The sequence below is a fragment of the Staurois parvus genome, unplaced genomic scaffold (assembly GCF_062004578.1).
Source record: "Staurois parvus isolate SC_StPar_1 unplaced genomic scaffold, SC_StPar_1.0 ptg000308l, whole genome shotgun sequence".
Classification (NCBI taxonomy): Eukaryota; Metazoa; Chordata; class Amphibia; order Anura; family Ranidae; genus Staurois; species Staurois parvus.
In genome coordinates, this window is record NW_028318104.1 from 522,704 (window position 1) to 550,384 (window position 27,681).

Sequence of the window (27,681 nt, forward strand, 5' to 3'; positions counted from 1 at the left end):
CTGGTGTCATCTGTTTGCCAGGGTTGTGACAGGTGAGGCCTGGTTCTGCGTGTTGTGAGAGGAGCATGGTGTCCAGGAAGGATGACAGAATGTTGTTGTAGGCAGAAGTGCCCAGGTCTGGGAAGGACAGGGGAGCCATTTTATCATAAAGGCAGTCAGTAGCAGGATGAAGAAGGGAAGGGTTGAGGTGGCCAGGTTTCCTGCGGGTAACCGTTTGATGGTTGGAGGCATGGGAGGTAGGACATGGGGAAAGTGTGAAACTGAAAAGGTTGTGGTCAGAGAGAGGAAAAGGGATGTTAGAGAGGTTACAGGGAGTGCTTAAGTGGGAGAATGCGGGGTTGAGGGTGTTGCCATTGGAGTAAGTGGTGGCTTGTGTCCATTGTATTAAATGTAGAGGTTAAGTTGAGTAGTTGAGAAGTGGCTGAGGTAATAACATCGATTGGAAAGTGATGCCTGTAGCAAAAAGCAAGAAAAAGAAAATAGCGCAGGGTAGACATGACTTAAGAGGGGGGTAGGAAAGACAAGAAAGGGTTAAGAGAAAAGTAGGTGGGAGTTAGAAAATGGGCAGGTTATTTGATTGGTGACGGGAGTGCAGGGTGGGGTCTTCGGCACCTTTGAGTGTGGTTGTGGGGGGGTCATCCTATTCAGTCCAGGATACGGCATCATTGGAGCGAGCTTTCCTCCCACCCTCCCTGGGGGTGTGTGTGGGTTTTTTTTTTTTATTCTTGGTATGTTCTGGCTCCGGAGGCGGTTGTTGGTCTTTGGAGGCGGCACATACTTTTAAGCTAAAGCGAATGGTTGGGACCCGTCGGTGGGATGGTGTGTTAGGACCCATCGGTGGGATGGTGTGTTGGGACCCATCGATGATGCATATGATATGCATCGAAAAAATATTTTCTTGAAAAAAAACTATATTTTGGACTTTTTGATATAAAACATGTCCAGTTAAAAAATTTAAAAAAATCTAATTTCATCATAAATTTAGGCCAAAATGTATTCTGCTCCGTGTCTTTGCTAAAAAAAATCCAACGCGTGTAAATTAATTGGTTTAAAGTTATATATAGTGTTTACAAATGGCGGCATATATACTGGAATTTTTTTTTTCTTCTAGTAATGGAGGCAATCAGCGACTATAAGTGGAACTGTGACAGGCATTCTGACACTGGGGGGGGCTGACTTGGTGTTACTGAAATCCCCAGTGACACCAATACAGTGATCAATGCTAATAAAATGCACCAACACTGTACTAATGGCACCGGGCAGGAAGGGGTTAACGTGGGGCAATCAAAGGGTTACTTGTGTGCTGTGTTTGTGTTTCACTGTAAGCATTCTGCTATGCAGAGCCATACAAAGCAGTGTGCAGGAGCTGACAGGCGAGAGATCCGTGTTGTCTATACACAGGTCTCTCCCCTGTCGGAGATACTCGGCGATCACCGGGTGCCAGCAAGTAATCACTAACCGGGACCCGGTGATTGACAGCCGAGGCTGTGAATGCCGGTGCTACCCGGAACTGTGAAATCACATATATATACGTGATTGTGCGCACCCGTTCCGAGCTGTAGCAGTATTTCTGCTATAGGGCGGCACGGAACCGGTTAACTACATTGGTAAAGTCTGCCGAGTCCAACAATCACTTACTAACAAATACAAACTGTACCGGAAATGTTGGATATCTCTCCTTCTGGACACGGGGAACACTCATAGCAGCATTTATATATGGAAGAGCCAAACTTTTTTCTGCTGCCGGGTAAACAGGGATCTGAGCATCGAGATACCGGAATCTGAAATCAGAAATTATTATTATTATTATTAACCATTTCCATACCGGGCACTGCCACCCCCTTCCTGCCCAGGCCAATTTTCAGGATTCAGCGCTCTCACATTTTGAATGACAATTGCGCGGTCATACAACATTGTACTCAAACTTAAATTTTATCATTTTCTTCACACAACTAGAGCTTTCTTTTGGTGGTATTTATTCACTGCTGGGGTTTTTATTTTTTGCTAAATAACCAATAAAAGACCAAAAATTTTGAAAAAAAAAACCTCACGTTTTTCTTTGTTTCTGTTAACAAATAAATAATTGTTCTTCATAAATTTAGGCCGAGATGTATTCTGCTCCATGTCTTTGGTGAAAATAACCCAAATTAGGATGTATTATTTATCTGTAGGAAAGTTATAGAGTTCACAAACTATGGGATAGATCTGAAAACCGATCAATCCTGAAGTACTGACAGACAATCTAATTTCTTCAGGTTCAAGAATGTCAGGACAGTACAGATATCCCCCAAATGTCTGGACAGTACAGATATCCCCCAAATGTCAGGACAGTACAGATATCCCCCAAATGTCAGGACAGGACAGATATCCCCCAAATGTCAGCACAGGACAGATATCCCCCAAATGTCAGGCAATACAGATATTCCCCAAATGTCAGGACAGTACAGATATCCCCCAAATGTCAGGACAGTACAGATATCCCCCCAAATGTTAGGACAGTACAGATATCCCCCAAATGTCAGGACAGTACAGATACCCCCCAAATGTCAGGACAGTACAGATATCCCCCAAATGTCAGGACAGTACAGATATCCCCCAAATGTCAGGACGGTACAGATACCCCCCAAATGTCAGGACGGTACAGATATCCCCCAAATGTCAGGACGGTACAGATACCCCCCAAATGTCAGGACAGTACAGATATTCCCCAAATGTCAGGACAGTACAGATATTCCCCAAATGTCAGAACAGTACAGATATCCCCCAAATGCCAGAACAGTACAGATATCCCCCAAATGCCAGAACAGTACAGATATCCCCCAAATGTCAGGATGGTACAGATATCCCCCAAATGTCAGGACAGTACGGATATCCCCCAAATGTCAGGACAGTATGGATATCCCCCAAATGTCAGAACAGTACAGATATCCCTCAAATGTCAGGATGGTACAGATATCCCCCAAATGTCAGAACAGCACAGATATCCCCCAAATGTCAGGACAGTACAGATATCCCCCAAATTGTCAGAACAGTACAGATATCCCCCAAATGTCAGGACAGTACAGATATCCCCCAAATGTCAGAACAGTACAGATAATTAAAAAAATAAATGACCCTCCAAAATTAAAAAAATAAATGACTTGAGGTCTCCCCCAAATCCGTACCAGACCCTTATCTGAGCCTGCAGCCTGGCAGGTCAGGAAAGAGGGGGCGGGGATGATTGACACCCCCCCCCCAAACTACACCAGGGCACATGCCCTCAACATGGAGGGGTGACTTGGTGCAGGGCCTTCCCTCCACAAAGAGAACAGTATGATCTGGCGCTTAACTAGGACCAATGGTAATGCAAACAATATGTAAGGGAGTCCTTATAAGTCCTAATTACTCTTACAAAGTCCTTTTAAGGCCCAGAATTCCACAATATACAAAAAATCCAAAAAGGGTTAGGGACTGATGTGAATGTACGATATATGTAAAGTGCTGCTTAAATTGACAGTGCTATACAAGTACCTGCAATAAATAAAGAAATATAAATATGTGATTTCTCATTTCCTGGTAGGGGGCGCGGTCGAGCCATTCGCGTCTGTGACTATCAATCACCGATCCTGGCCGGTAATTACCCGCCCAGTGATTGCCGAGCATCTTCGATGGGGAGGAAGATTATTTTGTTTACAAACAATCCTCCTCCCTGTCAGCTCGGGCACACTGAACAGCACAGCCATCCAGAGCAGTGTAATTACAATGAAGCACACACCACCGCCCCCTAGTAATACACTCCCAGCACACAGTTAACCCTTTGATCTCCCCTCATGTTAACTCCTTCCTGCCCAGTGCCATTCATACAGTATCAGTGCTTTTTATTAGCTAGCTCCTCTCAATTGCCGTGAGCCATGATTGGCCAAGGTCACTGAGACTTTTGGCCAATCATGGCTCTTATTGTGAATTCAGCTGTGATTGGCCAATTACAATGCGTCACCAGAGCGCATTGCACTGTGGGGCATACAGGCAAATGGCCCGCTGAACGCCCCAGATGTTTGTATGTTCAGTGAACACTCGAACATATAGACCATCCCTACAAGCCACCAAGGCTGTATGCCTGTAGGCAGGTGCAGTCTGCTTTCTTCACTGTAGGTGGCACCCGGCACATCCTGGAAAATAAGTCAAAATCAAAAAAAGCAAAATCATTTTTTCTATGGTTTCTATTTGTTTCTGGAGGCAGCGTTCCGGTTCGCTACTATGTGTCCAGGTGACCTTTGGTGGCCATCTTTGGTGACCCCCATGTTTTGTCACATCCCGTCTATTAGGGAAAGTGATAGTGGAAGGGAAAGGTTCCTGATGAGTAGGAACAGGCTAGCACCCTCCTAGATAGCTAGAGGGAGATGGAGTTAATTGGAAGTTGGGAGGGCTGAGCAGCAGTCCAGGTGTAATAGTAATCAGGGTGAAATTAAGTCAGGGATGAGATGCTCTGTAGAGCAGTTCCCTGACACCTCTCCTGATCTAGAGACTTGGAGGAGTCTCTAGAACTCAGCTAGTGGTGGAGCTAGTCTGCACTCTTGAGGGATCCTGGCCAATCCTGAACAGAAGGCTTGGCATGGGGCAAGGACAGTCCTTAAGAGTGACCAATCCTGCTCAGCAGCAGGAAGAGTTTGGGTGGAAGATGTGTGAGAGGCTGAAGAGCAGGAGCCTGGGAGGGGGTCCAGGCGGGAAGGGGCTTACCTATAGGCAGTAGTCCTGGAAAGGAGGAAAGCTCAGAACTTCACCAGCCCCCAGAGCGAGGATCACCTATGCAGTAGGGAAGGAACAGCCCAGCAGAAGGCCTAAGAGCATCAACCAAACCACCAGCTCATAGGAGGACTGAGTGAGTGGACATGCACCCCCTGGGCCAGAGAGGGGAAGGAGCACTCTAGTGAGAAACTGGATTAGCTTTCTACCAGGGACTGCCTTACATTTAAAGTGACAGGCACTGGATCCCCTGCTCAGGGATTCCTTCAGACAGCTGGATAAAGAAGTATCTATGGTCTGGGGTGGTACACCAGGAGAGGTTGGCTAGCTCTCCAATAAGATGATTCTTTGTTTTAAAGAGACTTGTACATAGTTCCAGGAATATTGTCCTCAATTGCAGTTCCTTTGGGCATCCCATACACCTCTTACCCCATCCAAGTTCAAAATCCCCTAATAAAACAAAAAAACCCAAGATCAAGGACTGGTTACTGTCTCTGGAGTGCAAGTCTGGAAGGAAATGCATGTTGCCTGGGTGTGCAGGACTATAGGGGGACCCAAATCTCTAGTGACTAGTGAAGGGGGTAATGCTACACTAGGGACTCGCAAACCTGATCTGCAGCTTCCTTTTGGGACCGGACTGCATTCTGCCTTCTAAAGACAGATACTGTTGGTGCATCTTTACACATCGCCCCTCTGCCAAGAACTGAACTCTGAGTGTCACCCTTAGCGGCGCTCTCCCGCTGGGGTTGTTTGTAGTTTACATTTTTCTACAACACAAGTTCTAATTTATCTGCAACTGGACTCTGTGTTTTTACTGCTGCACCCACACACGTGCCAAGATAAGGGTGTGGTATAAATGTTATGGGGGCCCATGCCATTGTTTCTAAAATGGGACAGAACACAGTTTTGTGTAAGCAAAATGGCATGGGATCCCACCAAAAATCATAGTAAACCCTTATCCCTGCATTCAACCTGGGTCACCAGGAAATGGGCAGTCCTCCCTTTCTGGCCTTGCCCAACCTGAGCTTCTATGACGCTGTCCTGTCACTGATCTTCCTATAGCTCCATATTCTGCACATGACTATATTGAGGTCCCCGACTGCTCGTAGCACTAGGGTCATGACAGGTTGGCTCTCACCATTTTACTGTATCTAAATCTATCCCATAATAAAATAAGTCATTGTTCAGAATCTCCCATCATCCGTGAAACTGACTGATGTCACTGCCCACTGAATAATATGCACTCCCCGGCCACTTTATTAAGTACACCGTACTAGTAGAGGGTTGGACCCCCTTTTACCTTCAGAACTGCCTTCATACTTCATGGCAAAGATTCAAGAAGGTGTTGGAAACATTCCTCAGAGATGTTGGTCCATATTGACATGATAGCATCACGTAGTTGCTGCAGGTTTGTCGGCTTCACGTCCATGATGCAAATCTCCCGTTCCACCACATCCCAAAGGTGCTCTATTGGATGGAGAGCTGATGACTGGGGAGGCCATTGGAGTACAGAGACCTTGTTGTCATGTTCAAGAAAAAAGTTGGAGATGGCTTGAGCTTTGTGACATGGTGCATTATCCTGCTGGAAGGAACCATCAGAAGATGGGGACACTGGAGTCATAAAGGGATGGATTTGGTCAGCAACAATACTCAGGTAGGCCATGCTCATTTGGTACTAAGGGGCCCAAAGTGTGCCAAGAAAATCTTCCCCACGCCATGACACCACCACCACCAGCCTGAACTGTTGATATAAGGCAGGATGGAGATTTTTTATTTATGTATTAATGTCATATATATCCATCCTCAACTTATATATAAAAGTACAAAATATAATAAATAGAATAAATAAATACAAAACTAAACAAAGAAACTGAAAAAGTCCCAACAACCCCTGTGGGAGAAATAATAAACAAAGAACATAAAAGTCCAGAACCTGAAAGGAAAAAACGGAACTTATATACAATATGTGCAGTACAAGGCCTTTATGGCCGAGACCATATAATTAGGAGCCTTTATGGCTCAGACATAAACACAAACCATAAACAATTTCCATATTAAACCTGCCGCTTACGGCCTGTATGGCCTAAACTATACACAAAAAACACCTAACCACACTATTATATACACTACGGGGGAGGGCTAAGGAACCCGCAGATCTTCCACGTCTGACACCTACAACCTACCATGCAAAAGGCTACCAAAAAGACCGAAACGCAAAAGCTAGGGAGTGCAAGAGGCAGAAAACAGGGACAGTTCCCATCACCCGAGATCAACAGACCGCAGCAACAGGCTTGATGTTCCTCCACGCCTCCATCCAAGCCCTACGCCGCAGCCTGTCTTTCTCAAGACCCCGAATTTTCCCAACCTCACCAAGGATGTCACTCACCACCACCTGAACAGGGAGGACCTTCTGCCGAATGGAGACCTGACACCGTGCCATCCAAGTGTAATAACGGACAACTAAGCTGACTAAAAACAAGGTGTCCAAATCAAAACCCATGCAACACTCGAATGCTCCGTACACCCACTCCGCATACGACATGCGATGGAGGAAAGGAACACCCAGAGACCCTCCCACCTGTTTATACACCTCTACGTTAAAGGGGCACTGAAGCAAGAAGTGGTCCATAGTCTCCACTTCACCCCCACACTCCGACCTCGGACAACCACGGTCATCCGGAGGACGGTACTTCAGGTTACCCCTCACGTAGAGCCTGCCGTGGAAGGCGAGCCAGGCCTGGTCCCGCAACTTCAGGGGGATCCGCTCCAGATTTATCAACCGCAAACCCTCCCTCAAAACATGGCCCGGGCAATCTCTCAAGGCCAGCGGCGCATGGAAAGCAGATGCCACAATCCTCTCACCCAGGAGCCTCCTAGGGAGGGACCGGACCTCCTCTGCAGTCACATGCCACCGCCGGAGTAACTTCAGGCACGGGGCCGCATAAGCCGGGAGCTTACCATGCTTGACCCGCAGGCTTCTCACTGGCCCACCACTCTCCCAACTGTGCAGAAAGGGTCCAAACCAGATCCGGAACAGTCCTACCCATGCAGGCGGACTCTCTGCCAGCATGTTACCAAAGTTATGTTTCAAGAACATCAGAGAGAAAAAGACCACCGGGTTGACCATACCTAGGCCACCCTCCCGCCTGGATGAGTAAGTCACGTCCCTCTTGACGAGGTTCAGCCGATTCCCCCATAACATCTGGAAGAAACAGCTATAGATCCTCGCATAGAGCGATTCTGGCAAGAGGCAGACGAAGCTGACATATAAAAAGACTGGGAGCAGGAAAGTCTTGATCAAGTCAACCCTTTCCCTCAAGGAGAGCCGCCACCCCTTCCAGCATCTCACTTTGACCTCGGCATCCGACAGCTTGGATTCCCAATTTTGCTTGCTGTAATCAGCAGGGCCAAAATTGATGCCCAACACTTTGATGTTCGGCTGAGGCACTGGGAAGGCGTCCGGGAGTGAGAAGCTCTCACCCTCCCTGCCCATCCAAAGAACTTCACATTCGTCCTGATTGACCTTGGAACCTGATGCCTCGGCATACTGATCCATTACTGAAACCACCTCCTGCGCCTCCTCTGGTCCAGAAATGAAAACAGAAACGTCATCAGCATAAGCCACAACTCTCAAAGGCGGATCTCCAGTGGCACCCACCGGCACCCCGCTCACTGCCCCACCATCTAGCCTCCTGACGAAGGGGTCGATGGCAAAGGCATAGAGCAAGGGACTCAGCGGGCACCCCTGGCGCACCCCAGATCCAACCTCAAAGGGCTGCCCAACCCAACCATTCACCAACATGAAGCTCTCAGCCCCTTGGTACAAAGTCTTCAACCAGCCGATGAACCTCCCCTCCAAACCATACCGGTCTAGGAGATGCCAGAGGTACTTGTGATCAACTCGATCAAAGGCCTTTGCCTGATCCACCGCCAGCAAGTACTTTCCCCATCCTTCAGCCTTACATCGCTCCAGAGCCTCCCGGACAGCTAACACCACTGTAAAGGTACTCCTGCCCTGAACCGAGCAATGCTGCTGATGGGAAAGCAAACTGTCTGCCACTGACGACAAGCGCCAGAACAAGATCTTCGCCAGAACCTTTCTATCGACATTGAGGAGGCTGATGGGACGCCAGTTCTCAATAGCCGAAGGATCCTTACCCTTTGACAGGAGGATAACTGCAGACTGTCTCATGGAAGGAGGGAGAGATCCCTCATCCAGACAGCTGTTATACACTTCCACGAGACGAGGTGCCAGGCGGGATTTAAAAGCCTTAAAAAATTCGGCTGTCAGACCGTCTGGCCCAGGAGTCTTCTTAATGGCCAGACTATCAAGCGCTCTGGACACCTCTTCTGCAGTAATCTCCCCAGCCAAACTCGCCAGAGGGACATCACTGTCCAGACCAGGCGTGGATTCCAAAAAGCTCGACATCCCTGTCCGGTCAAGGTGCTTCTCACTCAGTAAATCCGCATAAAAGGACCTGGAGACCTCCAGAATCCCCGACCTGGATTTAGTCAGGGACCCCGTACTATCCCTCAGAGCAGAGATCGTCTTAACTGCTGCACTCCGTTTGCAATTCTGGAAAGGGTCGGGCGAGTGGTATTTCCCATAATCCCTCTCCAGAACCAAAGAGGCACACCGATCATACTGGCATTGCCTGAGGAGAAGCTTTACCTCCGAGATTGCCCCCGAATCTCCACCGCTAGAAACAAGGCGGTCGAGCTTCCTCCGCAACCGCTGGTAGGCGTTATACTGTTTAAACTGCCGTCTCTTACCAATGGCCTTGAAAAACCTGCTGATCCGCACCTTGGTGAGCTCCCACCACTCAGACTTACTGCTGCAGAAATCCAGCACCGTCTCCTGCGCCTGAAAGAACTCCTCGAAAGATTGTCTCACCTCCTCGTCCTCCAGCAGAGACGAATTCATCCTCCAGATGCCCTTTCCTCTCAGCGGCGTGTCTGAAATATTCAAGGTGACAGATAGCATAAGGTGATCGGAAAACTCCACCGCCCGACACTCAGGTGCCGAGAAGGCAGAGTTCTCCTTCAAAAAAAACCTGTCTATCCTACTCTGGCTATTACCTCTCCTATAGGTGAAACCCGTGCCGTCTGGGACACTTTGAATCCAAGCGTCAACCAGACCTGCCTCCCTGACTATAGCATTTAGAAAAACGCTGTCGTATCCCAGCCTGTCAGTGAAGCCTCTCCTGTCCTTGGGCCTAGTAATGGTGTTAAAATCACCTCCAAAGACTACCAGCCGGGATGTAAAGAGGTAAGGTTTAATCCTCGCAAAGAGGTTCTTCCTGTCCCACTTGGACTGTGGGCCATAGATATTGATGAGCCGGAGCTGTTGCCCCCTTACGAGAACATCCAGAATCAGACATCTTCCGATCTCTACCTCAATTATCCGCCGACACGTTACCATGCCGGTAAAAAGCACCGCGACTCCGCTGTAAGGCTCAGCCGCAAGAGACCAGTAGGAGGGCCCACGCCTCCATTCACGCTTGGCCAGATGGACATCAGCCAAGGTGGGCAACCTGGTCTCCTGCAAAAAGAAAACATCAGCTTCCATCCCACTGATCAAAAATAAGGCTGTTTCTCTAGCACTTACAGACTTTATGCTGGCAACATTAATGGTTGCCACCTTTATCGGAGCGGGAACTGCCATTAAGATAATTGAGAGGGACGTTTCTTAACCCTCCTCCTGACTTTTTTTGCAGGGTCCCTTACACGCTTCAGGAGCCCTCTCGCTTCCTCATCCTCCATCGGAGAAGTGGGATCCAACTCACCCTCATCCCCCGATAGAGCCCCAAACCGGTTTTCCAGGGCCACCTCCCCCACCTCCAGAGAGGAGATTGACCCCGCAGGGGATAGAACAGGCCTATTATGCCTACCCCCAGACACCTGGGACCACCCCTCCTCCTCCTGAGCCCCTACCGGGACAGAACCCTGGGACTCCTGAGGCCCCTTACCAGGCTTCTCCCTCCGCAAAGGCAAGAGCACAGGGGGAGCAGCCACAACTACGCTAGACCTTGCCTCCACCAACCCAGCCCCCCTAGCAGCCTCCCTCAGCAGTTTCTTGTTCCTAGGAGGGGGGACAGGCATGCCAGAAGGGGCGACAGAGGACACAACTGGGACAGATGGGGCAGAAACCAAAGAAGCCTCAGCAGCCTCCACCTCCCCCGCCAGGGTAGCTGCCAAAGCCGAAGCAGCCCTCACTAACTCCTCCCCCGCCTCCTCCGCATCCATGCGGGAAAACTCAGCTGCCAACTCTCCCACAGGGAGGTTATGGAGGGCTTCTGGGCACCTGTTGTACGAGTGCCCCTCCGTACCACAGAGGTTGCACTTGATGATATTGCAATCTCTTGCCAAGTGCCCTATCTCCTGGCAGAGAGAGCAACGTACAACTGGGCAGGTGGCAGCAAAATGCCCCTTAGCCTCACACCGGTGACAGACCCTCGGCTGGCCAGGATAAAAGATAATTAACCGATCCTTCCCCAAGAACGCAGAGGAGGGGACATGCTGGATAACATTCCCGACCACACGGAGGCGAACGGAAGCCGCCCACCCACCGGTCCATATCCCCCGGTCATCCAGGACCTTTCCCAAGGGCCCCAACACATCTCCATACCTGCCCAACCAGACCTGGATATCCGCAGCAGGGATGGATTCATTCCGCACCAGGATTGTAACCTTCTTAACTAGGGACTGACGGGACAAAAGCCGGGGGGTCAAACCCACCCACCTGGGACTGGACACAAAAGTGGCCTCATACCGCTGCCAAAATAAATCAAGATGGTCAGGCCGCATGAAAGAGACATCATATTCCCCGGTCCCAACCGGAGCGATAAAGGCAAAGATTTCACTTGCCTGGAACCCCATCTCCAGAATTCGGTCGATTACCTCCCTCCTACCAAGGGGGGGACCCACCCCTGTCCACTTAATTTGGACAACATTGCGCCTGGCTGCTGAAGTGGGTAGGTTGCCTGCCCTTGCCCTGGCTGACCCCATGGGCACTGGACCACCCCTAACCGCCGCGGAGTAGCTCAACGCGGGCTTAGGGACACTTATACCAGGGGAGCCTGCAGGAGGAACCACTGCACTGGCAGCCAAGACAGGGGGCACAGGCTGTGAAACACTGGGACCCCAGGAAGCTGGGAGGTGGGCATCACTCACCGGGGCAGGGGAGCCCACCTGGACTTGACCCACAGGAGCCTGTACTAGGGGCTCAGAAGACAACTCCCCCCGAGGAGTAGTATGAGGCTGTACACCCGCAGCCATCACAACCCCCGAGGGGGCGGGGCCCGGCAGGACTACTGGGGAGAGGAGACCCCTAGTCAGAACCGTGGGGCGGACCTGCGCTCCTGACACATCAACAGATATACCATTTGTCACCCCCATGCCCGAGAATACCTCACCAGTCCCAGTAGCAGAGTCCTGTCCATTGTGTCCTGAGGGAAGTTCCCCAGCCTTAGCCAGCACCTCCTTCAGACTGTGATCCAGCCACACGAAAGCGGCACGCTCCCTGGCCACCGGCTTGGCGGGTTTGCGCGGGATGACGTCACTTCCGGCGTCCACTTCCTCCTCCTCGGATGAAAACTGGAAGTCCGCATGACGCAGTTCCGGTCCTTCCTCCACCGTAAACTGGAGCCCACCTGCCAGCTCTGCCTCCTCCATCTGTGTCCCCCAATCTGTGGGATGCTGCCCAGGGGGGAGAGACTCTGATAATTCTGCAGCCGCACGCTCCTCCATATCAGGCCGAACCTCTTCCTCCACCGACACAGCGGGCTCAGCCAGCCCCTGTCTCCTCTCACCATCCTCCGACAACTCCACTGCAAGATCCTCCACAGATGAGGCCTCCTCCACAGGGCCCCGCACAGCCGCTACCCTGCGGTTCCTCGCAGCCTTGAACTTGGCCTCATTTAGATACCGCTCACTAAGGGCCCCACTCTTCCGCTGCAGCGCCAAAACGTACCGCTCCTGTTGGGACACCTGGAGCTCCAAGGCCTCCAGACCTGGCTTCATCGCCTGCCTCTTGGATGACCACACGCGTAAGTAAGAGGTGCGCAGCTTCTTCAAATCAAGGGACAGCTTCTTAAGCTTTGCCCCCTCCTGCTCCACCAGCCTGATCCGAGCCGCCACACGCTCCCTGTATTGGGAGTAGGTCTCCCCCATCTTTGGGCCTGTTCCCAGGTCCTCCACTGCTGGGATTCGGAGGCCGGTACTAAGTCCCTCCAGGGTACTAACCTCGCTGGACTCAGGTCCCTCCATCCTTCCTGGACCGGGCAGGGCACTTGGGGTCCCAGGCTTTGGGGCCTTCTTCCCCGGATCACAAGGCAGGATGGATCCCCCACACCATGACACCACCACCACCAGCCTGAACCATTGATACAAGGCAGGATGGATCCACCACACCATGACACCACCACCACCATCCTGAACTGTTGATACATGGGAGGATGGATCCATGTTGTTTACGTCAAATTCTGACCCTACCATCTGAATGTTGCAGCTGAAATTGAGACTCATCAGACCAAGCAACATTTTTCCAATCTTCTATTGTCCAATTTTGGTGCGCCTGTGTGAATTGTAGCCTCCGTTTCCTGTTCTCAGCTGACAGGAGTGGCACTCGGTGTGGTCTTCTGCTGCTGTAGCCTATCTACTTCAAGGTTGGACATGTTGTGCATCCAGAAATGGTATTCTGCATTCCTTGGTTGTAACGAGGGGTTATTTGAGTTACTATTACCTTTCATCATCTTAATCCAGTCTGCCCGTTATCCTCTGATCTCTGACATCAACAAGACATTTTCCTCCACACAACTGCCACTCACTGGATATTTTCTCTTTTTCGGACCATTCTCTGTAAACCCTAGAGATGGTTGTGCAGGAAAGTCCCAGTAGATCAGCAGTTTTTGAAATACTCAGACCAACTCATCTGGCACCAACATGCATGTCACGTTCAAAGTCACTTAAATCCTCTTTCTTCCCCATTCTGATGCTCGGTTTGAACTTTAGCAAGATGTCTTCACCACGTCTAGATGCCTAAATGAATTGAGTTGCTTCCATGTAATTGGCTGATTAGCAATCTGTGTTACCAAGCAATTGAACAGGTGGACCTAATAAAGTGGCCGGTGAGTGTATATCACAACTGTTACACCCACTCATGTCACTGTATATAATCTGTCACCAACTTGAAGATACATTCTTGTTTGGTCACATGAGATCAGTCACCATTTATCCAGGAGACACCTCTAGGGGGTTCTAAATGTTCTTATGGAATTTATGTTCACCAGCAACATGGAAAACACAAAGAGCTGCCCAGTTAGATTTATTTTCTATCCATTTATATTTCTTTTATACATTTCATGGACATCCTGAACTGCTTTGAGGGCCCAATTGGATGTATTACTAATAATGTCCTGATTTTAATGCTGCTGTTTTCTGTAATAATTCTATCCCGTGTCATACTGTATGTCAGAGATTTGCAGACCTCATTACTAGGAATTATTAGGATTTCTAGGAATTTGTATCCTTGTTTTAAGATATACCAGCAGATACGTCTGTTCATGAAAGGGGTCATTCTTGGAGTCGGTGAAGGTTGTTAACTGCCATCATTTTGTGCAAAGTTTCCTATAAGTGATCTATTTCCTATTTTGTGTATGTATGTGTTATGCCAACTTTATTTCATAACACATACATACACAAAGTAGGAAATAGATCACTTATAGGAAACTTTGCACAAAATGATGGCAGTTAACAACCTTCACCGACTCCAAGAATGACCCCTTTCATGAACATACGTATTTGCTGGAATATCTTAAAACAAGGATACAAATTCCTAGAAATCCTAATTATGAACCTCCTCAGCAAATGATATGAACAGAAAACATTGAAGTCATTTCTTACGTTGCCATTTTTCCAGAAGATGTTACTCATATCAAACGTTTTGGGTACAAAATCCGGGTCTTGAAAAACGGAAATTTTGCTTTGAGGAAAAGATATATTACTTAAATAAAGGCAGCTCTGTACAATAAGATCGGTTGGGATTTCTCTTCTCTCATTGAAGTAGATCTCGCCTCCGTCTGGGTCGGTGTAATGAACATTTCTCACATATTTGTGCAGCTTTTCATGGAAGACAGAAATACTCACATTACTATATACAGGTATAAAGGTTCTGAAATTAAAGTCTGATTAAAAAATACAAAGTGGTTAGATCCAAGTTATTATTATTATACAGGATTTATGGCGCCAACAGTTTGCTCAGCGCTTTACAATATAACAGGAGACAATACAGCAACAATACAGTACAATACAAGAGGGATAGGAGGGCCCTGATCCTGGGAGCTTAAAATCTAAGAGGGAGGGGCTAGTGGTACAAAAGGTAGTAACTGTGGGGGATGGACTGGTAGGAGGAATAGAAGATTCCGGTATTAGCTGAGGGCAGGATAGGCTTCCCTGAAGAGATCGGTTTTCAGAGATCGCCTAAAAGTGTGCAGAGTAGGTGATAGTCTGATAAATTGGGGTAGAGAGTTCCAGAGGATGGGGGAAGCTCTGTAGAAGTCATGGAGATGAGCATGGGAGGAGGAGACAAGGGAGCTAGAGAGCAGGAAGCTGTGCAAGGAGTGGAGAGGAAGGCTTGGGTGATATTTGGAGACAAGATTGGTGATGTAATTTGGGGAGGAGTTATAAATGGCTTTATATGTTATTGTTAATGTTTTCAATTTTATCCGTTGGGCAATGAGAAGCCAGTGGAGGGATTGGCAGAGAGGGGTGGAGGACACTGAGTAGAGATTAGTGGAGGGATTGGCAGAGAGGGGTGGAGGACACTGAGTAGAGATTAGTGGAGGGATTGGCAGAGAGGGATGTTGGACACTGAGTAGAGATTAGTGGAGGGATTGGCAGAGAGGGGTGGAGGACACTGAGTGGAGGGATTGGCAGAGAGGGATGGAGGACACTGAATGGAGGCCAGTGGAGGGATTGGCAGAGAGGGGTGTAGGACACTGAGTGGAGGGATTGGCAGAGAGGGATGGAGGACACTGAATGGAGGCCAGTGGAGGGATTGGCAGAGAGGGGTGGAGGACACTGAGTGTAGGTCAATGGAGGGATTGGCAGAGAGGGGTGGAGGACACTGAATGGATGCCAGTGGAGGGCTTGGCAGAGAGGGGTGGAGGACACTGAGTGGAGGCCAGTGGAGGGATTGGCAGAGAGGAATGGAGGACACTGAGTGGAGGCCAGTGGAGGGATTGGCAGAGAGGGGTGGAGGACACTGAGTGGAGGCCAGTAGAGGGATTGGCAGAGAGGGATGGAGGACACTGAGTGGAGGCCAGTGGAGGGATTGGCAGAAAGGAATGGAAGACACTGAGTGGAGGCCAGTGGAGGGATTGGCAGAGAGGGGTGGAGGACACTGAGTGAAGTCCAGTGGAGGGATTGTATAGAGGAATGGAGGACATTGAGTGGAGGCCAGTAGAGGGATTGGCAGAGAGGGGTGGAGGACACTGAGTGGAGGCCAGTGGAGGGATTGGCAGAGGGGTGGCAGATATGGAATGGTTAGTAAGGTGGGTGAGTCTGGCTGCATCATTCATGATAGACTGAAGAGGGGATAGCCTGCGATGAGGTCGGCCAATGAGGAGGGAGTTACAATAGTCAAGGCGTGAGATAACCAGGGAGGGAATACATTGCTTAACCACCTCCCGCCCGCCATATTGTAATATGACGGGCGCAAGGTGGTTCTCTCATTCTGGAAGGACGTCATATGATGTCCTCCCATTCTAACCGCGCATGTGCGGTTCCGGGAGCACGCAGCGCGGCAATCAGCGGTGTGCTGTGTTCCTTGGACACAGCGAATCATGGAAAGAGCCGAAGATGGTGGCTCGGTCATGTGATCAGCTGTGTCCAATCACAGCTGATCACATGTAAACAGGGAAATGCCGGTTATCGGCATTTCTCTCCTCATGAGCTGTCACGCTGACAGAGGAGAGGAGAGCCGGTAATCGGCATTCCTCGGAGAGGACATGTACACTGATCATCAGGGCACTGATGATAAGTGTGCCCTGATGATCTGTGTAGCCCCAGCAGTGCCAGCTGTCAGTGTCCATCAGTGCCAGCTCTCAGTGCTCATCCATCCCACCTGCCAGTGCCCATCAGTGCCACATCCGTGCCCCATTTCAGTGCCACATCAATGCCACATATCAGTGCCGATCTGAGCTGCCTTTCAATGTCACCCATCAGTGCCAGTCAGTGCCACCTATCAATGCCAGTCAGTGCCACCTATCAGTGCTGCCAATCAGTGCCACCTATCAGTGCTAGGCAGTGCCTCCTATCAGTGTGCATCAGTGCCGCCTATCAGTGCCCATCAGTGCCGCCTATCAGTGCCTGTCAGTGCTGCCTGTCAGTACCACGTAACAGTGCCAGTCAATGCCTCCTATCAGTGTGCATCAGTGCTGCCTATCAGTGCCCATCAGTGCCGCCTATCAGTGCCTGTCAGTGCTGCCTATCAGTGCTGCCTAACAGTGCCAGTCAGTGCCACCTAACAGTGCCGGCCAGTGCCACCTAACAGTGCCAGTCAGTGCCGCCTATCAGTCCAACATATGAGTGCTCCCTTCAGTGCCCATCAGTGATGCCTGTCAATGCCCATCAGTGCCACCTACGATGAGTGCCTCCTCATCAGTGCCCATCAGTGCCACCTATCAGTGTCCATCAGTGCAGCCTATCAGTGCCCATCACTGCAGCCTCATTATTGCACATCAGTGAAGGAGAAAAATCACTTATTTATAACATTTTATAACAAAAAACTAAGAAAAAACTTTTTTTTTTCAAAATTTTCAGTGGTTTTTGGTTTGTTTAAGAAAAAATAAAAAACCCAGAGGTGATGAAATACCACCAAAAGAAAGCTCTATCTGTCACAAAAAAATGATAAAAAGTATGAAAATTCATTTTCTTTTCAGACTTGACCGATCTTTATGTATATGTAGCGCCCACTGGTGTACATAGTTGTTGAGAATAGTTGCTAGAAGCCTGGGTTTAGACAGAGGGTTATTTCAGTCCAGGCTGGAGGGCTCTACAGGTCAGTCCTATGGTACCCCCTGCTCTAGAAGCTTGGAGAAGCTTCTAGAAGTCAGTAAGAGGAGGTGAGGAGGGGTTGATCTGCATATTTATGGCAGTCTGACCAATACCAGACAGGAGGCCTGGCAGTGTGGCAGACCAGCCCTTAAATTTTGACAGAACCTGGCCAGCAGAGGAGTCGGGTGGAAAATTGGATGGACTGCTAATGTGCTGCTGTGTAGCCTTGGAGGGGGCCTAGAAGAATGGGGGGAGGGACTGTCTCTAGGTTGGAAGAAGGAGGAAGGCTGAAGGAGGGAGCTTCAATGCCCTGCAGTCCACCCGGAGAAGGACACCCTGCAATGCTTGGAGAGAAACCAGCCCAGAAGAAGGCCTGAAAGCAGTTCTATCCACAGCTGCAGGACAAGGACAGTGTGAGGACCTCTACACCCCCAGGGCCTAGAAGGGATAAGTCTGCTGGATGCAAGTTCTTGGTAAGTCTTCAGGGGACAGATCTAAGTTAAATTCCATAATAAATCCAAAAAAACAAGCCCATGGACTGTTTTTGTGTCTGGATACAAGTAGAAAATGCGTGTTGCCTGGCTGTGCAGGAAGTAAAGGAGGACCCAAAACCAGCCGCTCTCAAGAGTATGGCACTACATTCAGGAGAACCAATCATTGCAGTTTTCCTGTCTGTTACACTCAGGCTATGACTCTAGGAGAGGTCAGCAGAGGGCAGAGAAAGCTTCATATGGAGAGTTCATAGGAGAAGAGGGAGAGGGAGGTCTGTGAGTGAAGGTCTCAGCCCTTGTTGATGGATTTTACTGGAGCCACACCCCTTATTAACAAGACACTGAAAACATACGGGCCCTAACTAAGAAAAACTAATGGGGCTTTAAGAGGCACCACACCAAAAAGAAGATCAATACTCAAAATATAAACAGTTAAAGCTTTAATGAACAATATTAAAACCACGGTTGTGGTAGAGGCTTTGAGCATTCACCTTACCAACCGTTCAGTGTCTGCTACCCCTCTCTGCCAATCCCTCTACTGGCCTCCATTCACTGTCCTCCACCCCTCTCTGCCAATCCCTCCACTAACCTCCACTCAGTATCCTCCACCCATCTCTGCCAATCACTCCACTGGCCTCCAGTCAGTGTCCTCCACCCCTCTCTGCCAATCCCTCCACTGACCTTCACTCAGTGCCCTCCACCCCTCTCTGCAAATCCCTCCACTGGCATTCGCTCAGTGTCGTCCATCCCTTTCTGCAAATCCCTCCGCTGGCCTCTATTCCATGTCCTCCATCCCTCTCTGCCAATCCCTCCACTGGCCTCCATTCTGTGTCCTCCACCCCTCTCTGCCAATCCCTCCACTGGCCTCCACCCCTCTCTGCCAATCCCTCCACTTGCCTCCACTCAGTGTCCTCCACCCCTCTCTGCCAATCCCTCCACTGGCCTCCACTCAGTGTCCTCCAAACCTCTCTGCCAATCCCTCCACTTGCCTCCACTCAGTGTCCTCCACCCCTCTCTGCCAATCCCTCCACTGGCTTCCACTCGTCCAACAAATAAAATTCAAAATACTGACAACAACTTACAAAGCCATCCACAACTCTGCCCCCAACTACATCACCATCCTGGTCTCAAAATATCAACCAAACTGCTCTCTTCAATCCTCCCAAGACCTTCTTCTCTCTAGTTCCTGTGTCACCTCCTCCCATACTCGCTTCCTGAACTTCTCCCGAGTTTCTCCCATCCTATGTAACTTCTTACCCCAATCTGTCCGGCTGGCTCCTAATCTATCCGCCTTTAGATGATCCCTTAAAACCTCTTTAACCACTTCCTGTCCAGGCCAATTTTCAGCTTTCAGTGCTATCACACTTTGAATTACAATTGCGCGGTCATGCAACACTGTACCCATATGAATGTTTTAGCATTTTTTTTGAGACAGATAAAACTTTATTTTGGTTGTATTTATTCACCGCTGGGATTTTTATTTTTTTGCTATATAAATGAAAAATTCCAAACAGTTGAAAACAAGTGTTTTTCTTATAAAATTTTTCAAATAAATAATCTTTCTTCATAAATCTTGGCCAAAATGTATTCAGTTATCTTTTTAGTAAAAAAAAAATAACAAAATTAGTTTGTAACCAAAAAATATAATTTTTCAAAAAAATTTTTATACATTTTTATTATTTTTTTTATATTATTTATGTGTTTGTTTTTTTTCTAACATACTGTAACCTAGCAGTAGAGGGTCACCATGGTGACAGTACTACTTGTGGGAGGTGATGAAGATTTTTTTTTACACTGATTGCATTTAAACCCATAAAGGCTGTAAAAGCAATCATTTCTCCTTCTCTCTGGCTGCATTCCTGCAGCCATTGAGAAATACTGTGAGAGGACCATGAGTGCGCATGCGCGGCCGACGGGATGGACATGTCCCACTAGAGCTCCATCTCTCCGTCGGGCGACAGTGAAGAGGAGCTGCGGATCCCGGCCACAATGTAATATAGGAGGACCCGACCTGCACTGCGGACCCCCCCTGACCTTAACCGCTGCGTTAGCAGCAGATTTAAAGAGGCGGGACGCCTCAGATAAGCAGGGGCTCCGTCCCCATAGAGCTCCGTGTATAGGCCCGCCCACGGCCAGGAGCTAATATGAGGACACAGGGAGATAAGGGGGCTGTAATCCTCACGACAGCCCCCCCCTTTGGAAAATGGCGTAATGGTCAAGGGGACGCCAAGGCACCAGGCCCCCCCGCCCAAACAAGTCAATTAAGAAGGCCCTGGCTAAAGCCTCCACCAAGATGGCCACCGCCCCAGCTTGTGGGAACAAAAAGGTTGCAGGCGCATTCACAGCACTGCGGGACTCGCAGCCCAGCCACCCCCGCGCTTCAGAGGGTGAGTCTGACGCCGAACGAGACACCCCTACACACGCTCTGAAACCTGACCTTACACCCCCTGACTTACTAGAGCGCTTTGAAAAAATGTTGCATAAAGCTCTGAAACAGACTTCTGACCGCATCACCGCCACGCTATCTAGGGAAATCCGCGAACTTGGACAGCGCACTGCCAACCTAGAACAGAGAGTGGACAGCCTCGACGCCTCCCATCGAGCACACACAGAAGACCTTGACCTCCTACGTGATGAAAATGCAACATTATTGACGCAACTGGAGGACTTCGAAAGTCGTGCAAGGCGCTCTAATCTGCGTATCCGTGGCCTACCGGAAACAATCGTTGACGTCCAGTCAACTGTAACAGCTCTATTCCAAGAGCTCGCCCCAGCTATCCCGATTGAACGACTAGAGATGGATAGAGTCCATAGGGCGTTAGCTCCTTGATGCGCGGAAGGTCCACCACGTGACATAATAGCCAAGCTCCACTTTTTCCGCACTAAAGAGCAACTCCTCCAAGCAGCTCGCAATAAGGAGTCTCTGCAGTTTCAAGGTCACACCTACCAACTATTCCAAGACCTGTGCCCCACAACCATTGCCAAACGCAGGGCTATGAAACCTCATCTGCAGGCACTTCAGCAGCATGGCATACCGTATAGGTGGAGCTTCCCGTTCGCAGTGCGTTTCCGATACCAGACCCGAGATTTCACCTGCAAGACTCCTGAGGATCTACTGGTCACTCTGCGGAACCTACAACTACATTCACCAGCAATGCCGTCGGAGAATGCTAAACGGAGGTCCACGTCCTGCTCGCCGCAGAAATCTTACCCCCTACGCGCACCGGATGGCCAACTCAGCTTCCACAAATGGGGATGCTTCCTGTCACCAGGCTAGTCCCCAAAAGACACCATGGACTGAACTATATACCGCAACTTTCTTTTTACCACTTCCACCAGACCAGCGCCGAAGTCTACCACCAAGTTATCCTCTTTCTCTCTTTTGTTTGAACTTGGGTTGCCCCATAAGTTAGGGGGCTTTTTTGGCCTTTGTTTCTACGTCATGGAGGACTCACAGAAACTCGCATGCCATATCCTGCATCACTCCTCCTGGACTGCTCCTAGGCTTATATATGGAGACCTGGTCTCTGGCGGCATGGGAAGCCACACACTTCTACTCATGCCGCTCTATATGTACAGTCGGTGCTGCCTGGGCCTAGGAACCCCTCAAATCGCTGGGTTCTTGTCTATCGGCTCCCTCCTGGGATCCTACTACCGTATACCTTTTTTTTTCTTTTTAACACTGTTATCCCTACGGTCCACGTACCTGCGCGCTCCAAACTAGCTCCTGTGTTATTGCCTATTTAATAGCACTGGGGCTACTGTTGCTCCCCGGCCCACCCTGTAGTTGGGTGTCCTCAGGGACCACCTCTCAGGCCTTGAATGGCCCCCCGTACCCCTCTTTTGTTGCCTTCCCAATATCACACCCCTCCCCCTTCCTCCCCCCTATATGACTCCATGACTTCATGCAATCTCTCACGTAAACTAACCGTATTATACGGTACTCCTCAGGCTCCTTCCCAGTTGGCAATGCCATATTTTCTCAAATGCTACACACTCTCCCCATGGGCTCACTAAACATCCTCACCCTGAATGTGCAGGGCCTTAATATACCGCAGAAAGGCAACAAGGCTTTCCGCTTTTTTGCTTCACTAAAGGCTCACGTTGTCTGCCTACAGGAAACACACTACACCCCTTACTCCACCCCTAAGTTTTTTGGCCCCCGTTACCCTCAGGTCTATACGGTCTCCGCCGCCACCAAACGCAGAGGGGTGCTGATAGCCTTCCATCGCACAACACCTTTCACTTTATATACTGAAGTCAAAGATTCCGAGGGTCGCTATCTCCTGTTGATAGGGCAACTCCTAGATGTAGATGTCACCATTGCTGCATACTATGCTCTGAATCAAAGTCCCCTACAATTTCTTTCTCACATATTCTCGGTTATAGATCACCACAAGCGAGGTACCTTACTGGTCTGCGGAGACTCTAACTGTCAGGGTCCACCGCTGCGCTGGTCCCAGCGCAGGCGCAGTGCACCGCTTCACACAGGGATGCGGGCACTAGATCCAGGCCGGCCACGGCGAGGCCACGCATGTGCAGTAGGTGATGCGCGCGCGCACCAGGCACCAATGACAGCGCAGGGCGCAGTATTTAAATCACCCTGAGCTCTCACTTTGTCCCGTTCGGTCTAAATCTGTTCCTGTGTTCCTGATTCTGATTGTGAGTACTTACCTGGATTGTCTGACCTTGCTGCCTTCTCCTGCCCTGACCTCTGGCTTGCCTAACCTCTCTTCTGTATGCCCCATATATGTTCTGATATACCGTTGCTGACCTGGCATGTGACCAGACTATTCTCTGCCCTCTGTTTTGTACCTCGCATACCCCACGGTTCCCGACCCGGCTTGTTTGACCCTGCACCTGCTCAGCCATCCATCCATCCCGTCGGGATCTCCCGGCCTTCTCACATTAGGCTCTTCCTCTGCGGGAGCCCCTGGCGGATACCCCTACCAGTGGTGAGTGTGCCCAGTAACTGCGACCTGGTCTCAGAGCGCTCCAAGTCCATCCCCACCATCAGGGGCCCTGGTGAACAAGTGCTCTGGGACTTAGATTCCGCATACTGGAAGCACCTCACCAGTGGGTTGCTAGAGGTACCGCCGGGTGGGCCCTTACAGTACCGAACGGCCATGACTGAGCCTAGAGGAGGACCATCCGCACTGGAGGACATTTGCAGACACTTGTCGGCCCTGACGCAGGCAGTCGCGGCCCTACAAGACAAGTGTATGCATCTGGAAAATCGTTTCCAGACCCTCTTGGTATCTGACACCACCTCGCAGGCCCCAGTTTCTGCCTCCCCAGCTGGGAAGGCCCCGGTACCAACCACGGGGGCCGCTGCTGCGCCACCCGTGGTTGAACCCCATGTTCCCCTGCCAGAACGCTTTCGCGGCGACCGTGCACGTTTCAGGGTATTTTTTGACCTCCTATTTTTTGACCTGCAGCCCCGTACACCGCTTCACACAGGGATGCGGGCACTAGGTCCGGGCCGGCCGCGGCGAGGCCGCGCATGCGCAGTAGGTGATGCAGGCGTGCGCCGGGCACCAATGACAGTGCAGGGTGCGGTATTTAAATCGCCCTGAGCTGTCACTTGGTGCCGTTCGGTCTAAATCTGTTCCTGTGTTCCTGATTCTGATTGTGAGTACTTACCTGGATTGTCTGACCTTGCTGCCTTCTCCTGCCGCATGCTGGAAGCACCTCACCAGTGGGTTGCTAGAGGTACCTCCGGGTGGTCCCTTACACTAACAGTACGCTATATCCTTTTCTTGACAAGTCCCCCCAACCTTCCCCTCTCCCTTCCTCTAAGCTAACCCTACAAGACTTATTACAACATTATTCCATGATTGATACCTGGAGGGAACTTAACCCGGCCAAGCGCCAATATACTTTCTACTCCCACCCCCACAAGACCTTCTCTAGGATAGATCACATCCTTATTACAGCCGGCTCCTCTTCCCGGCTCTTGACCTCTGAGATAATCCCGATTCCCTGGTCGGACCACTGCGCTGTGTTTACATCTATGGCCTCTCTAGCCCCATCCCCTACTGAGTCCTCATGGATTATCAACGACAGTTTACTTGCAAATCCAGAATTTTGCTCAGAAATTGAAACCGCCCTCAAAGATTACTTATCTCTTAACCATACACCAGACATTTCCCCACTCTTACTTTGGGAAGCACATAAACCGGTGATACGCGGATTTTGTATTAGTAAAGCATCCTTTTTAAACAAAGCAAAAAGACAACAGCGTCTTTCTTTGGAGCAATCCTACGACCATTCCCATCAAATCTTCCAAGCGACCCCCACACCTGATAACCGTGAAGCCTTACAACGATCCCACTTAGCTCTAGACCTTTTTCTCACAGACCAGAACTCGCACTTCGTAGATCCAGGCACAGATATTATACCAAGGTGAATAAGCCCAGTACTTTCTTAGCCCTCTCGCTTCGTAGGCTGGACCAGATTGCTAAACCTATACGAATACGCAACTCAACTGGCAACCTCACTAGTAATCCGGAACGCATCCTACGAACTTTCCATAAACATCTGTCACAGCTTTATTCTTCCTCCGCACCCTTTGATCCCTCGCAAGCTGATGCCCTCTTGGCCCCCATCTCCTTCCAGGCACTGTAGGAACACCAATTAGCCATGCTAGAGCAATCTATCACCCCAGCTGAAACCCAACATGCTATTAAGTGTTTAAAATCTCGCAAGCGCCCAGGACCAGACGGTTTCTCAGCTACTTATTACAAAAAATTTGCCCATCTCCTTGCACCTATCTTTACTAACGCTTTTAACGCGCTACTATCTGGCCATACCTTCCACTGTGAAATGATGCAAGCGAACATCTCGATGATCCCGAAACCAAACTCGGATGACACACAGTGGTCCAACTATAGGCCAATCTCTCTTCTCAACATTGATATTAAACTGCTAGCAAAAATCCTCTCCACGCGCCTTAATCCGTGTATAGGGTCCTTGATTCATAATGACCAAGTGGGCTTTATTCCAACTCGACAGGCCAGAGATAATGTCAGACGTGCATCTCTCTTGGCAAATATAGCCAAATCTCGCAAGATTCCCACTTGTTTCCTGTCCTTGGACATCCGTAAGGCTTTTAACACAGTCTCATGGCCATATCTCAGCTACATTTTACGTCGTTGGGGCTTTGGCCCACACTTTTTAACTGGGTCCTCTTGCTATATCAAGAGCCTTCGGCCAGAATTCGGTATCTAGGGCACAGGTCAGCTCAGTTTCCAATTTCTCGAGGCATGAGACATGGCTGCCCTCTGTCCCCCTTGCTCTTTGCCTTGGCCATAGAACCTCTGGCCTTACTAATAAGAGCTAACCCGGATGTGCGGGGATTGGATCTAGGTGGCACCCATCACAAGTTATGTCTTTTTGCAGATGACGTTTTACTCTTTCTTACATCTCCCCTGATTTCCTCTCCCTCCCTACTCCGACTCCTCGAGACGTTTGGCTCGCTCTCTGGTCTTATAGTTAACCCAAACAAATCAATGGCACTCAACATCTCCCTTCCCCCTGATGAGCTGGCCTATCTGAAACAGATTCTACCATTCCCCTGGTCACACCACCATATTCCTTTCCTAGGAATCAAACTGACCCCTAATCTGTCAGATCTTTATACAGCTAACTACACTCCAATGCTAAATCACCTCTCTGCTCTTTTGACCAGGTGGTCCTCCTTGCCCGTCGCATGGATGGGTAGAATTGCAGTTATAAAGATGTCAATCCTCCCAAAAACCTTGTACCTGTTCAGAGTCCTCCCAGTCCCAGTCCCCTCTCATTACCTCCGTACGGTGCAGCGTCGCATTTCCTCCTACGTTTAGGGCAATACCCGTCCTTGTATACCCCTCCCCACCTTATGGCGCTCCAAACTCAGTGGGGGGCCTAGACCTCCCTGATATTGGTAAATACTACCAAGCAGCACACTTGCCAAAATACCATGCGACTTCCGAATTCCCTCAGTGGGTAGTCCTTGAGTCGATAGAGTGCGATCCCCTATCTACCGCTAACTTACTTTGGTTAAGGCCAGTAGACCGCCGCTCAATAACTAACCCCATTACCTCCCACTTCTTATCTTTATGGGACAAATTGAAAACCCGCTATCTCCTCCAATCGCCACATAACCCCTTGCTCTCGTTTCTTCGAAACCCAGCCTTTCCCCCGGCTTGGCAGACACCTCTCCTATTCCAAGCATGGACCTCTGCTAACCTGCTCCATACACACCATTTCCTACAGCGGAATAAATTTAAATCCTTTGCCTCACTACAGGAAACCTATAGTCTTCCAGCTTCCGAAATTTTTAGATACTTACAGCTACAGCACTTTTATGCCCCCTACACAACAATAACAAACCGACCTAACTCCATGTCTCTCTTTGAACGGGCATGCTGCAAGGACCCCCACAGACGTGGCCTCATTTCATGCCTATATTCCCTCCTCACAACCCCGACCACCATGTCCCCCCCCCTTACACCCGTAAATGGGAAACTGACCTAGGCAGGCAGTTAGACTACTCTGAGTGGGACCATGTCTGGACTAATACTAAATCATCTTCGCAAAACATTGTAGCTCTAGAAACCAATTATAAAGTCTTAGCAAGATGGTTTTTAGTCCCAGCGAGAATTGCTAAATACACCCCCAACTACTCGCCCAACTGCTTTAGAGGCTGTACTGACCTAGGAACACACTATCATATATGGTGGAACTGCCCAGTAGCTCAAACCTTCTGGGTGGAAATTTTCAACATGTTATCCACACTTTGCACTACTAAACTACAACCCAACCCGATAACCGCACTACTCAATCAACGCCCTCCTGGCGTTTCTAATTTGCAATTCAAACTCCTTCTGCACGTCATCACAGCAGCCAAACAGGTGATTGCGAAATCCTGAAAATCCCCCTCATTAAATATTACAGTGGTTAGGACCAGAGTCACGCAAGCTATGATACATGCAAAAGTGGAAGCCACAATTCTTGACACGATCCCTAAATTCTTAAATGTTTGGAGCCCCTGTGTAGAATGTTTTCTCCCACCTAACTTCGATGAATCTCTTCTTCTCCCCTGATTTGTTTGTAGTACGCCTTGGACACTGCCCATGTTTCACCCTATACGATGTATAGGTGTTGCCAGGTTCCTACCTACCTCTCATGGAGTCATTACTATTACCCTTCCCCTTTTCCCCCCCCTTTTTTTTTCTTTTTCCCCCCCATTCCCACCCCCTTTCGATCCCCCCTAAATTTCTACAACCTTCCATAATGTTTCAGTGAGCCATTACCGTAACTGACCAACTTCACGACATTTATTGCTACCAACTCCCACCCACTAGTAACTACCAGAAACTTAGTCTTGTTTTTGTGATCCTCTCTTTCCTTCCTAACCATAAGGACACTG

The 27,681-nt window shown here is 49.5% G+C and overlaps 1 protein-coding gene across 1 annotated transcript in view; it reads right to left on the reverse strand.

Annotated features, from left to right (window-relative positions):
• LOC149457648 (vomeronasal type-2 receptor 116-like) overlaps window positions 1-12,990 on the reverse strand; it is a 31,155-nt gene extending 18,165 nt beyond the window's left edge. The window contains exon 1 of the mRNA XM_089683385.1: window positions 12,138-12,990. Coding sequence (XP_089539511.1) covers window positions 12,138-12,990 — 853 coding nt within the window. The remainder of the gene's footprint in view (window positions 1-12,137) is intronic.
• Window positions 12,991-27,681: the final 14,691 nt, after the last annotated feature.